This window comes from Crocodylus siamensis, chromosome 5 (genome assembly GCF_052110815.1).
Source record: "Crocodylus siamensis isolate JL-2025a chromosome 5, ASM5211081v1, whole genome shotgun sequence".
Taxonomy (NCBI): domain Eukaryota; kingdom Metazoa; phylum Chordata; order Crocodylia; family Crocodylidae; genus Crocodylus; species Crocodylus siamensis.
In genome coordinates this window covers 165,049,426-165,064,236 of record NC_143399.1, presented here as the reverse complement: position 1 = coordinate 165,064,236, position 14,811 = coordinate 165,049,426, and the positions used below count along the sequence as shown (strand labels likewise).

At 45.0% G+C, this 14,811-nt stretch overlaps 1 protein-coding gene across 9 annotated transcripts in view; it reads right to left on the bottom strand.

Moving 5' to 3' along the window:
- The window catches only part of ICA1 (islet cell autoantigen 1), a 123,496-nt gene that overhangs the window by 74,930 nt on the left and 33,755 nt on the right, over window positions 1–14,811 (bottom strand). For all 9 annotated transcript variants that reach the window (XM_090046933.1, XM_090046926.1, XM_090046929.1 and 6 more), the window contains one exon: window positions 12,228–12,426. In XM_090046933.1, the coding sequence (XP_089903059.1) occupies window positions 12,228–12,426 (199 nt within the window). The remainder of the gene's footprint in view (window positions 1–12,227; window positions 12,427–14,811) is intronic.

The window sequence follows — 14,811 nt, the reverse complement described above, 5'->3', positions numbered from 1 at the left end:
TGACTTTTTTTGTGATCAGTGAGAGTGACATCCAGTCTTTAATTGAGTGTCAGCAGATCTCTGAGCACCCTTCCTTGGCTCATTTCAACAGGACCAGAAGTGACACACTTTTGCTGAGCACCTGGGCACTGGCCCCCTGACCTGCCTGGAGGCCTGCCCTGGTGTTACAATGGCTTCAAAGCTCTGAGCATCTTCCTAAGCCTAGTTTATCTAGTCAAGAACTGGGAAGGCCTCAGTGAGGAGGCATGAGGAGGCACGATGACTATGGTGGTACTGGTGCCCGCCCAACCTCTCCTACTGCAGTCGAAAAACCTGGCAGCTGCTACCCTATGCCACAGGTGCGCCATCCTGGACCTACCAATGACACTACTCAAAAGGCTTCAGAAGTTCCTTGTGGACTTCTGGAATGGGCACCAATGGCTCCAGTCCTCCCCCCATGAACCAAAGTGGGTGAGAGCCTGATTAACCTGACAGCAGAATGGGTGCCTTCTGCCTGAAAGTCCTTCAGTGGCTGTTCTTTGTTGGTGAACGGTGCTAGCTGGCCTTTACTTTCCTGTTTCAGGTGGGAGACCTCAACCTTGAGCAGGAACTTATCCTGTTGGATCCCAATCACCTTAGCTGGGATGCCCTGCTGCTCTTCTACCATCACCTCACTTAGGCCTGGCAGGCTTATCTCTAACTGACACAAGGCAGGCACTTGCAATTTTCAAAGCAGCTGCAGGAGCCCCTAGTCCATAAAACCTGTCCTTGCAGCAAGAGGTACATAGCCAAGTCTCTGGGAGCCTGATTGCTTCCTTGGTCTAGTTGCACATCATTGAGCTGATCCACCTCTTCAGCTCAGCTTGGTCTGCCTGGCTCAGCCAAAGCCCTGGCTGACCAGCTTGGCCTGCACTCTGTCTACTTGGCTTCAGGCCTTCTGGCTGAAGTGAAAGCTGCCCTCCTTACGCATATAACTGCTGCCCTGAAAGATTACCTCCACATATGACAAGCCCTCTCTGATGGCAGATCTTGACATGTAGGTGGTGCCTGGCAGCAGCAACGTTAGAGCAAGCCCACCTGGCCTACTGCACCCTGTACAAGCTGCCCATCACCAAAAGAACTGGTGGCCTCCAATGGCAGTTGCTGCATGGGACCCCGGCCACAGGGTCCTTTGTCTGCCACTCATACTCAGCAGCAGCATCACCTGCCCTTTCTGCAAGGAAGTGGTAGAGGACACTTTTTTCCACACCTTCCTGGACTGCCCTCTACTGTAGCCACTCTTTGTTGCTCTCAGCACCCTCTGGTGCACTAGACTTGGACTCCTTTAAGGCTGTGTTCATCTTCTCCATCCTGTACCAAGAGGCCAAGTAGAGTGTGTAATCTGCCTGGCCAGGCCAAGATGGCAAATCTGAAAAGCTCTAGAAATTGGCTGTTGGGTCAGATCCTATGACCTCCTCCAACTCTTCTGCTTCTTGGTATGGGCACATGTCACATTTGGATACTTCACCTGGCAACAAAATGTGGACCAGTTTGTGTCATCTTGGGCCATCAAGTGGGCACTCTGTAAGGCGGGAGATGAACAGTAGATCCTACACGTGTAACCCCACGGGAAGCATGGAGGGAAGGGGATTGCAATCTGTGGTGTCTGTCACTGACAAGTGTTCCATACTTGGCCCCTGGAAAGACCACACATTTCTTTCACCATTTCTATTTAATATTTTTTATAATAAATACAGGTTTAAAAAGTCTTTCTTTCTCTCTTTTATATAGCCTTCTTTTTTCAATCTTTGGCTGATCTCTCATATGCAGACACTTACATCTTAATTATCTCTAAGCTACAGTATTCTAAATAACTCTGTGGAACTACCTCTGGAAGATCACTTGGAAACATTAACTCATTCAGCATGTAGCTGGCTGCTTCCCACACTACAACTTTAACTATAGCTGGTAACCAACTAATATAATGTCTGGCTCTAAACATGGTTTGTGTCCACATGCAGCACTGTTAGTAACCATGGCAGCTGAGAGTGTACTGCCCACTGCAGAGGCCAAAGCACACATTTATTTTTCTTTAACATAGTTGGGACATTTTGTTGCATGGAAATTCCAAACACCTCCCAATTCAGCATCATCTGTAAATGTATTTAACATGAATACTCTTTTTCCGGATCTTTGAATAAAGAAGTGAATAAAACAAAGCAAACACCAATCTCTGCAGTTCCTCAAGAAGTATTCCTTAGCAATTAAATTCTATTTATCAGATTTGTACAAACGCTAAGAAATGCATTATAAAAGCACAATGTTGCCCTGGCAGAGAAATAGTTTACTTAATCAAATAGGTATTTTCCATCTTATTTTCTATGATCCTCTTTAACTTTGTTTATGGTCCTTCATCCAGTTTTCAAAACTCCTGAGAGTACTTATTATCTTAGCCAATTTGAATTCATTTTTCCAGTAAGCCTTCACAAGACACAACATCAAATAAGTACTTTACTGATGTCCAGCTTTATTACATTTAATGCATTTTTTCTGCTAATTTAGTAATTTGATTTAAAAATGCTATTCCATGATGTTATTTATGAATCTGTGTTGTTTATTATCCTTCATTCTGTTATCCTCTAAATGCTTGCAGATTTTCTTCTCATTATTTTACCAGGAACTGAAATTAGGTTTACACGACAGAAGCTGCCAAGACTGCTATTATTTTAAAGATTGGTATCATATTTGGTTTCTCTCTCTTCCCAGTCCTTTCATGTTTCTTGGGTTCTCTAAGAATTTTCAAAAGAAAACTACCACTGTTTAGTACATTCCCACAGTACCTTCAAGTGTAGATGCACATACTCACATGGTATGGATAATATAGAAAGATGCAATTATCTTTCAAGCATTCCCTTGCTTGCCTTTAATTAAATACCTTTGTTTAGATCTTTATTAATCCATTATTGTCTGCACTGTTTTTCTTACTCTTTCCCTTGCTAAAGGCACTTGAAATAGGAGAGCAACCACTACAGAATGGCTGCTAAAGTCATATCCATCTTCAGTTGTTAGGAGGTCCTTATGGTGATTCTTTCCCATTCCTACCTAAAGTATATTTACTAGAATAACCTTCTCAGTCACTGATAGAGCATTCTGGGTTTGTTTTTTGGGGGGAGAAGGGGGGGAGGGGAAGTTGCTGTGCATTGTCTTCTCCTTCACAATCTTAATGGAACCCATAAAATGCCCTTTAAAGGGGGCTGTGGTATTTTTTTATATACTTGATGCAACCAGGAAGATCTGTAGAAGTAATTGCCTTCAAATAGTTAATTTAACATTGGATATGTAAGCTTTTCATACCTGGATTCAGGAATAATAATTTAACATTAACAGTTTTACAACTTCTTAGGATCTTTTCCACTGTATGTTATATTTTGGTATGTCACCAGAGAAGAGACATCTACAATTGCTCTTTTATTACCCTTAGCTATACAAGCCAGTTAAGTGAAATAGGTGTTACCCTGTAAAATCAGAGAAACTTAGTCACTCTCAGGGGAGGGCAGCTGAGAACAATAGCTCTCTTTGGGAAAAAGGTCTTCTAAAGTAGTATTCAGATTTTTTGCAACATATTCAGTCCTATGTTAAATTTCAGGATGAGAAAGAGAAACTTTTAAACTGCCATTTAGTCATTTGACTCAACAGTAATCTCGCTTCTTCTACATACATGCCAGTCTACCCAATTTGGAACTAAAGTCTTCCAGACTCTTGTCTACCAGCTCTCTTAACAATAAGTGAATCAGGATAATTCATGCTAAATGGTTTGTATTTATCTCAAACAGAACACAGACAAAGGAGACCAGTGCCTCCGTTCTCCCTGGCCAAGGGAGACTATGCTGAAGTTGACAACAAGGGCTCAGTTCAGATCACATACACAACAGCAGATCTTGGTTTACAAAATGCTGAGGTCCCTCACTCCCTCTGAAATGCTGACAAGCCCCCACCTATCTCAGAAAAGAAACATTTCTCACAAGCCACAGGAAAGCCCCTTTTGCATTGCAAAATAGATATGGTGAAGCTGAGGGGGGAAAAAGCAGGCACTGCTCTCATCTTATGTTTTCCTTTTTAAGCACACCAGTAACTTAACAGTGGCTAGTTATTATACTACCCAAATCCATAAAAACACCAGTGGTGTAGATACTTGGGGGAAAAAGTCTTTGATTTGTAGTGCCTTGAAATCATCTACACACATATGAAACTATTCCTGATATACAACGCATTCCAGAAGTTTTCCTTGGGCTCACATTTTTCATTTTAAAATTTCAGATGAATTAAGTGTCTACCTCTTGCTCAACTGCAGAATTTGCCATTTGTGGTTTGGTGTCCAATGCCAGTCAGAGCCTCCTGAATTTAGAATGAAATGCCTCATCAGCTGTAGGCACATGTTGGAGATTTGTAAATCTGGGGTCCATAGCAAAGGGTGGGGAATTTGGGAGGTGGGGGGCAGGAGGCCTACCACCCAGTTTGCTGACTCCCAGCAAAGTTGGAAGTTCTTACACAGTTAGATTTTAGCTTGGTTTCCACATATGGCTCAGAAACTAAGGTTATAATCTTTCTCACCTTCAAAGCTGTTTCCTTTCTCCCAGGTTGGATACAGATATTCAAGATCTTATAATGACATCTATTACCAACTACCATGAGGATATAGGACTTGTAACATACTCCAAAGCAAAGGAAACCCACAAGAGAAGATTATAAAGCTGCTCTGACAGCTAAGCCTTTGCATCACTTCTTCCACTTCGTAATTCTTCAGTTTATTTTTCCCTATGCTTTTTTTGATGAAGACTGAAGCAGAGCTGCTAGGAAAAGTAGTTGTCTGAAGCAAAACAGAGAGAGATGAGCTAATGCAGAAGAATACTGTCCAACTATTCCTAATTCCCCTCCTCCACAAACTTACAACCGTCTCTGCTTGAATAAGAGGCTCCAATATGGAAGATCTAGAAAGGTATCAGTCTGCATTAGTAACAGTAACAAATCTCAAAAAGAAGAGGCAGCAAACACATGGATGGAAAATACAAGAGGAAAACAGGGCAGATTAGGCATTTCTTTACCTAACCTTGTCTGCCTATGTCCTTAGACCAACACAGCTACAATCAACACCCCTGATATAACACATAAGACTTCTCTTACAATGGGATGCATGACAACAATGGCAAGAAAGCCTGGGGCAATCATATTACAGGGGGTTGTTCCTGAAATAGTAGTACCCAAATTCTAAGGAAAATGCTAACTCTGCACCTCAGCTACATGAGTCTGGTACAAGTATCCTCATAGCAAATTCATATCCATGTTACTGTGTCCTGTATTCTCCACTGGCCTGAGTACATGTGGGTTAGTCTGTCTGCCTCTAAGTGCATATTCCCAGGCTCTCTGCATGGATATGTGTTCTAAGATGCTGTCCAAGTCAAGTATATCAGTTGTGACAGACCTGATACGTCCTTCGAAACTGTAAGCAGTATCGATTCCTGAACAATTTTGCTTGCATGCCCACTGCAACGTGGGCAGGCCAGAATCAGGTTACAGCAGAGTTGTGTTCTATGCCATCTCCCATCTGACCCATGAAAATGCAATCACCGGGTTACTGTAAAAGCAACATAAAAAAAAATAACTGAATGTGAAGATTTTCTGTTTGATCCAGGATGATGTCCAGCACACAGCAAATGAAACATGCTTAAATACCTCAGCTCTTTTGACAGAGCAGCAACTAATATGCTAGTATTAAAACCAATTTTAATGCCTCTGAAAATAGTGACTAGACTGCTGGTTTTTAGTCTGTACATTTTCAAAACCAGTCCTCCAAATCAACTTATTTTTTGTCTCTAAAAGCATTAGCAATGAATTCTATATAAATAATTATATTTAGAAGCACACTAGGGAAAGCTACATATTTGAGTAAACAGTCATAGTACCAAGTGATATAAAAACTACTAAAATAAAGAAGATCACTCAAACATATTTTTTCTTGAAAGCTAAGAAGGTGATAGTTAAAAGCTTGGGATCTTTACAATTAAAAGACAGAACAGCACAATTATATTTTTAAAAACAACCCTTCCAGTTCTGGAATTCAACCTCACTAACCACCCATAGATGAATGACAAAACAAACAGTTCTTTTTCAACTACAGCACTGATATTTAAAAATTTTATTCTTCTGTTTGTAAAGCCACTTTCTAAACACAAAACTACAGTGTGACTTCTCAATTGTAATTATTTAGGTCCCAAGCTAATCAAAAATATCCAGTAAAATGCTGCCACACTATGGCATAATTTAGACTTGCAAGCAAAAGAACTAAGAGCAAAGTAACTGAGCTACTTCCAAAGAACAAAATAACTCAACTACTCAACTGCAGTGTCTGATCACTGTTTAAACTGATCTGCTAATTCAGTGAGGGCCAAACTTTTGGGCAGGCATGCCACTAATTAGCACCATGGCCTCCGCAGTGCCACTTTGATACCCATCCCCTGCCTAATCTGCTGCCCTGATTCTTCTCCCAGACCTCTGCTCCCTATGTGATATGCTGCTCTGCTTTCTGCTTCCTTCTACGTGCCACCTGCCAATTTTGCTGCTGTGCTTTCTGCCTGCTATCCTACCTGTGCTGTGCTACCTGTCTCCTCCCTGTTCTGCCACATGCCACACAAAGAGGGCGTCAAGAGATGCCAAGTATATGGGGGCCCCAAGGGCCCTGGCCCTCCTCGGGAAGAGGGCGGTCAGTTGAAATGCGTAAAACTTTCCACTAGAGGTACACCGATATATTGGTGCCATATTGGATCAGCACTGATAAGAGGAAAATTAACATTATCAGCTACCAGCTTTTTTTGGCTGGTGTAGCCAATAAATGTACCAATAAATACAACATGTCTTATAGCCAGAGCCCCTGGCTGCTGTGCACATGAATGCAGCTGCACATGTCTAGGAATGCAGCACAGCAGCATGGAGAGCAGTGCCCTGCATGTAAATCTGCAGAGGGAAAGGGAAGTGGAGCGCCAGATAAAGGCCTTCATGGTGAAGGAGGGAGTGGGACAAAGGCAGCGAAGGGGCTGCGGGCACTGCCCAGCTAGGGCAGTGAATGGGAACCTGGGGCCAGGGTGGGGAGCAGGATGGAGCAGTGGGTACCTTGTCCAGGGGGTCTGGGGAGTGGGTGGGAGGATGTGAGGGGGGCAGCTCCCTATTGTATGCACCCCCCAGGGACATGTGCCCCTCAGATTTGTGCATGGGGTGGATGTAGGCTGCCTACTGCAGGCTCAAGGCTGTCCGCTCTGCTGCCTTTTGCTCCAGGAGCTGCACGCTGGCCGCATACTAGTAGTGGGGGCAGTGAGCTGTGCTTCCTGCCACCTGGCAGGCTGGGGATGCAGTGCAGCCAGTGCATGGCTCCCAGGGCAAAAGGCAGCAGGGCAGCCCACATCCACTCTTGCCCCATTTGACTCTGCACCTAAAAGCAACCCTGCACTTCAAAATGCTGGCAGCGGTGCTTCAACTAAAGCTGATTTCACTAGCTTTAGTTCAAGCACAGCTGCTGCCATTTTTAAGTGCTGGAACACTGATGCCCTGGACGAACCACTCCATCCCGCAGCTCCATCCTGCTCCCTGCCCCAGCATATCATTCACTGCCCTGGCTGTGCAGCGCCTTAGCCCGAGCCCCACTCCCTGATCATGGGGGCCTCAATCTGCCCCCCATGTCCCTTCACCCCCCACAAACTTACTTGTAGGGCGCTGCGTTGCACGCTTGCCAGGCTGTGCTCCTGTAAATCAGTTATCAGATCAGTATTGGCCAATATGACTGGTGAATAATTGGTTATTGGTATCGTCCAAGCAAACCTCTAGCGGAGCACCCCTACTTTCCACATGTCTATCTTAGGCCTCTCCACAAAAATAAGTCAGCGCATACGGAGGCTGCCCATACCATTTGTGGCACACATGTCATATTTTGCCTGCCTCTGTGTCAGTTCATTAAGTAGCATATATTCTACTGTAACCTGTTAGATAAAATCCAGGTACAAAAATCTAAGTTCAAGGAATTCAATTTTTCACTAAAGTGACAGGAAACAATGAAAATAATTTTCTATATGGTGGCTAAGAAACTTCAAAACACTCAAAAACAAGGTTCATGTAGCATCTGTAAAAGAGGAAATGTAGGGCTTGTCAGTAGGCAGGTACATTACTATTATTCACAAACACGTTTTGCTAGCATTTCTTTGCGTGTCACTGTTAAACAACTACCAAAAAGAAGGGAAAATACTGGAGATCTCATTACTAAATTTTTAACCTTGTTCTGATGGAAAGCTACAGAACTTTGGCATCCACTTACATAAAACTAGTTCCCTATTTCTGTAGCTGCAACAAGCAAAACTGTTTTTCAGTATTAACAGGAACTCAAAACATTTGGCTTGTAGGAATTTTGTTTTAAAGCTGGTACAATACACCTAAAGGTTGTTTAAAATGGCTTATCTACCTTGCTGCTTTTAAGCATTGCAACTCTGAAGGACAGCAAATTTCAGAGACAAGATTTGAAAGATAGCAGTTTCCTATACAAAACATACACTATCTTAATAATTGTATCATTTATATAATTTATAGCTTCTATAGCACTTGTTTCACAAAAAGACATACATTATTTCTGTAGGACAATGACAATACTACTTTCCAGCTACTTAAACATTCTATTTTAATGCAGTTTCAATAAATCATTTTTACATAAGCAATTGGATGGGGCTTAGAACCCTAATAGTTATTTCACATCAGAGAACATGCGATTTAAAATATTCCCATTGGACATAATAAAGTACAGGTTTGGTCCCATGGAATTCCTAGACTTATACTATACTAGTGCATTACAGAAAAACAACATAAATAGCTTTGAATTCTAGCTATTCCAGCCCTATCCAACTGCTATTCTCACAACTTGCATTGAAAAATAATATTACCATGAACTACATGTGTTGAGTCTTCTTTAACATGGTGTTTTATTCAACTCTTTAAATCCTCAAAACCCAAAACTCATTAGATTACATAGCACAGGGGTGGGCAAAATACAGCCTGTGGTCTGGCCTGCAGTGGGTACTTCGGTTCTGCCTGGCCCAGGCACTGGAAACTGCGGCGGGTCCTGCTGCCTCCTGGGCTTACAGCAGGGCTAGGGCAGCTCTGTAGCTGGACTGCCTTTCTAGGCAGCCCAGGTAACGGTGGCTCCTTCCAGCTGTGCTGCACAGCCCCGACCCCACAACTGCTCCAGGCTTTCCCACCCAGGCTCAGCAGCAGTAGCGCGGGACAGAAGTACTGCTCAGTGTCAGGTAAAAGTGGCCTCTCCCCCTCACCACTGCTGGCACCTCCTGGTGTGGCCACTTGGAGCCTGCGCTGGTGTATGCCATGTCACCACCATGTCTGAGCTGCCCAGTGGGGCAGCACAGAGCAGATCCAGGGCAACCCGGTGCGGGCTGTAGGAGGCTACACCAGGAAGCGCTGGCAGCAGCAAGGGGGAAAGGCCACTTTTCCCCCTGCGCTGAACAACAGTCTTGTGCTGTCATTGCTGAGCCTAGGCAGGCAAGCCCAGAGCTGGCACAGGGTGTGCAGGGTCAGGGATGTGTACACAGGTCCCCACTGGTACTGCAGGACTGGGGCTTGTGGCAGCAGCAGCCAGAAAGAGCTGCTGCCACCAGGGCTGCCTAGACAGGCAGTTTCACCACAGAGCCGCCCCAGTCCTGCTGCGTGCCCAGGGGGCAGCAGGATGCACCACGGGTGGGTGGCGCAGAATGGGCCAGGTCTGGGCTGTGCCTGGGTTCCGGCTGATCTACTCTGACGGGGGTGAGTCCAGAGCAGGCATGGGGTGTGCTGGGGCTGCATGCTATTCGCAGTGGCAGAGGCAGGGGCTGAACAGCTCAGGGAGGCATGTGCGGGGGGCTCCTATGCATACCCCACCATAAATGCAAACCGCATAGTCATACCCTCCCCAGCACACAATCACACACCCCACAAATACTGCGCTCACCCGCACCCTCCCCCAGACACACACTTGTGCACCTCTGGGGGGGAGCCCTGTGTACTGCTACATTCACACACCCCATCACACACATGCACCCACACTCCCCCACACATACAGCCCCCCACAAACCTCATACCCACCCACACATCCCCACAAACATATCCCCCTCATAAATCCCCCATAACCACCCATCCACATCCACCACACACACCTATAGTCCCCCACAAACTCCATACCCACCCACCCATACCTCCCCACAATATACAAGAATATGACTTCATTTTGAAGTATTATGCAATCACCTCTATATACACATAGCAAAACACACACAAATCAGGACAAAAATATTCTTTTAAATAAAATTAAATATGCTATTGTTAATATTTGATTTTTAGTATACAGTATAATGGGTTTTTTTCCTGTTCCAAGATGGCAAATCCCCTTCCCAAAAGGAGTGCAGGAAACCCTCTCTATTTGTGGGTTTGGCATTCGCGGTTTCAAATATTCACGAATACTGAACCCGCATTTTAAATACACTTTATACACTTACAGGAGCTCCTCGGAAGCTCCACACTTGCTGCCACCAGGCTCCTGCCATCACTGCCGGAGCCGTGCCCCATCCCCCACTCCAGCCGCTGGGGTCACCGCATTCATGAACGCAGTGCCTTATTCACAGATTTCGCCATTCACAAGGGATACGAGACCGTATCCTCCATGAATGGCAAAGGTCGCCTGTACTTCTAGGGGCAAGGAGAAGGACTTCCAGTGGCAAAGGTCATGGGTCAGGACTTCTGGTCCTAATATGGTGACCAGGGGTTTGGGCACCTGTCAACAGGCAAGGCTACCTTTGTGGCCCTCGACAGCTCACCAAAACTCATTGAGAGGCCCTTCAGCTGAAATAATTGGCCACCCCTGATATAGCATGATCATATTATTTATTTTTTCTCAAAATATTTTGAATTTTGGGGCCCAGATATTTAAAATATCAAGGCAAGTTATCTTTCACACATTACAAATCTTTAAGAGTAAAGAGACACCAAAAGTAACTTCCAATTCTCAAGCCACTGATTAAGGATATTACACAAATTCTGGTGGAAATTAAAAAACAGATTTACTGAAGAAAGAGTCTCTGTCTTCGAGTCATGCCTCTTAACCTTCATTCCAATTCAGATTCAGAACAACAAACATCCTGCTAGCTTGACAGCCTGACAGAAGAACAGCTGCCAAGACTAAATGAACACTGCAGAGCAGGGATTGGCAACCTGCAGTCCACAGGCCAGATCTGGCCCCATAAAAGTCTTATCTGGCACAGGGCTGTGCCACGCTGCCCACTCCCTCTTTAGTGCTCCCTCCCCCTTCCCCATGCAAAGACTGTTGTTCCAACATATCTGTACTTCCCTTGCTCTAAAGGGATTGGGAATCTGCAGCAAGTGTGACTGCAAGGAGCTGGCTGCTTCAGGGGACAAAGACTTCTGGCCCATAAGCACTAATGGGTCACAAGCTTTGGCCCACACTGGCAAAAAGCTGCTGACCCCTTTTGTAGGGGGATTCCTAGAAGCCAAATGCTGCTACCAGAAAGCACGAACTCTCTGATTCATAATTTTCGGAACAGGCTAATGACCTGGGGGCCTCCCTTCTTTTAGGCTGCCAAATTTAAAATAGACTGAGGGAATCTGATATTTGTAGGGTGAATGCTCACTTATTCCAGATGGGTGTTGAAATGTGAGGGAAACGGAAAAATATGAGCAACTAAAATTTTAAAAAATTCTAGCCTATTTTAAAAATGTTGGGCTTTAACAGTGTCCAAAGGATTCAGTTCAGCTACAGGCATTAAGATATTTCCATTAATCCATGTAGAACTTCCTGCACTCTTACTGAGTACATATGTATCTCTTTCTCTGAATAATTCAAGCCTCCATCTCAGTAAAATGTTTAAAATCAGATAAGCATGTTTAACCATATATATTATATGAAATACAAAATCATACATCTAATTACAACCAGTCACTTAAAAAACCCCATGATTTCTTGCTACCATATCTTTCCCTACAGACTTTTCTTCTATGAAAGATATAATATACCAATTAATCTGATGTGGAATTCTGTCTCATGGAAAAAGATCAATTATGATTAATAAGATCCTTAGTGCTGCTCAATTATAACTTCCTCAAAGGACGCAAAAAATCACACTTCATCACCATTCATCAGGCATTCCCCCTCCAGCAAACTACAAGAAACTTCATACCTTCCTGAACTTCTCCATCTGCTTGTAAAGATCAGGATCCAGCTCTTGAGAGACATCTTTCATCCACAGTAGCGCCCCTCGGTATTCAGTTCGATACTGTTCCATTCGGTTTACTGTCAGCCAGGTATCTGAGATAGCCCTATATCTAAAAGTCTCCACTTCTTGATACAGCCTGCTCAAAGGAGTACGCAAAGCTAATCTAAACAGGGGGAAAAAAATAGAATTTTAAACTGACCCCCCAACATAAAAGTATAATCTTGAATCATAATCAAAAGAAAAAGAAATTTAACAGAGGCTTCTCTAACATGCATGAAACTGACAGATTAGACCAAGGGTCAGCAATATTTTTGGGCAGTGTGGCAAAAACACCACCTCAACTTGTAAGATGTTGGCATGCCAGGGGCAGATGGTGGGGGAGCCGCGAGGGGTCTGATCCTTGTTGCGGTATAGCCTGGACCCTCTCCTCTGCCATCCATCCTGAGGCACATGCATCAAAATGCCTTTGTATGCCATGTTTTGGCACCCGGGCTGGCAGATGGTATGTGTACAGCCATTAGTGGCTGCAACAAGAGGTAATGTAAAATAGTGCCACTTTACTGTGGCAGACCTCTATTGACTCTGTAACAGGAGAGCCTGGGCAGCCCAGAGCTGTCCACATTCTCTAGCTGCCCCAAGCCAGGTGCTCTGGATGCCTGAGGGGCCAGATCCTGAGCATCCTTGGACTTCCCACACAGGATTTGGTCCCTCAAGCCCCCGAGCACCTGCCTGGCTTTTCCCACTTACAGAATCTCAGGGCGACTCTCTCTAAGCAGGAAAAGTTGGGGTTCCCTGCTTACAGAGACCTGCCCCAGGATCTCCAGGGGTGCATCTCTAAAAGCAGAAAAAGCCCATAGAGGTACTGACACCAAAGCATGAGACCCAGGGCCTGTGCCTCCAAACTAAAACCCATGTGGCCCCATGCCTCCATACCAGGACCTGTGCAAGAACCTGTGCTTCATGTAGAGACAGTCTGGTGTGGTCCTGGCAAGAAGGCACAAGTCGGCATGAGACCTAGGGAACTCCTAGTGTCCCATGCCTTCTTGCTGGCATCTGCAGACCCATCCCTCTGTGTAATGTATGGATCAGCATGGGTCCCAGTGTCGGGGGGTACCAGGAATTCTCCAGGATTGCGTACTGCCCCGTGCCTCCTTGTCAGGACATGAAGCACAGGTTGACATGTGGAATTATGGGTCGGCACAAGTGCCAGTGTGAAGGCTCAGGCTGATGGAGTTTGCCCCCAGTCCTGAGCTGCCCTGTGCCTCTGCACCAACCTGTGCCTCTGTGTGACACATGGGTGAACATGGGTCCTGGCAAGGAGGATGGACTAATAAGGGACATGGCAAATCCCCGAGCAAGGAGAACACGTTGCCCATGGTCCTGCACTGGGTTCCTATGGGATGTGGGACCACAGGTAATGTGCAATTCACCCAATGAAGTAGATCAGCTCTGACAGGCCATCCACTTTGCTTGGTGACATCCCTTTTTACCCTTTGTGTGTATTTTGTGCAAATCATGATTTCGCTATACAAAATTTGAAACTTGAAGTCAATGAAAGAGGAGCATTTTTAAACGCATTCTTTAGTGTCTGAACATGTAATCCTGTATTTATGTCAATTAAAAATGAAGACAAAAAAACTTGCTAAGGGAAATTAACCTTAAAAGTAATAAAACCTTAGAAAGCAGGGCTATGTGAAATGTTGGTCATTGATTCGATTCGGAGGAGATTCGGCCCGCTTCGGAGGTTGAATCTCTGAATCCAAATCTAATCAGGAGACCCACTGAGCTCTCCAAATCAATCGGAAGCCTCTGTTTGATTCAAGGAGATTCAACGATTCTGCCACAGACACATATGTTTTTTCTACGTACCTTGAGGTACCAGGCATAGCTCGTGAATGCTGAGATTGTGGGGCGGATGGAGTGTGCCATGGGAGCATCCCGGCAGCAGACCCAGAAGTGGATCCAGTTCTGGTACTTCTGGTCCACCACAAAGCATGTGGGGGTCTCCCCTCCACCCCCAGGCTTGGCAACTGGTGCCTCCTGGGTTGGGGGGGGTGGGGGGGAACACCTGGGGTCCTCCCACAGCCAATCACGGAGCCAGAGAGGATCCCCCACATGCTCGGTGGCAGACCCAGAAGTGGACCAGAAGTACTTTCAGTCCACTTCTGGGTCTGCCGCCGAGTGCGTCAGGGACACACCCCCCACCACAGCCGTGAGAAGCTCCATCTGCCCCACCATCTCAGTGTTCACAAGCTACGCCTGGTACCTCGAGGTACACAGAAAAAACACATAAAGCTGTGTCTGGATAATTTACTGATTCTCCAAATCAGAATTGAATCTTCAGTTTCAGATTCGGCTGTACTGAATTGGGACAGTGATCCAAATCAGCAAATTGAATCACTGTCCCCCAGTCGGGCTGAAGCCAAATCCAAATAGAATACTGCCCACTTTGCACACCCCTATTAGAAAATCCTTATTTGTTTCTGGATATATACCATAGATCTGGCAAGACAGTAATGTTAAACCTCAGATCATTAACACTAGAGTT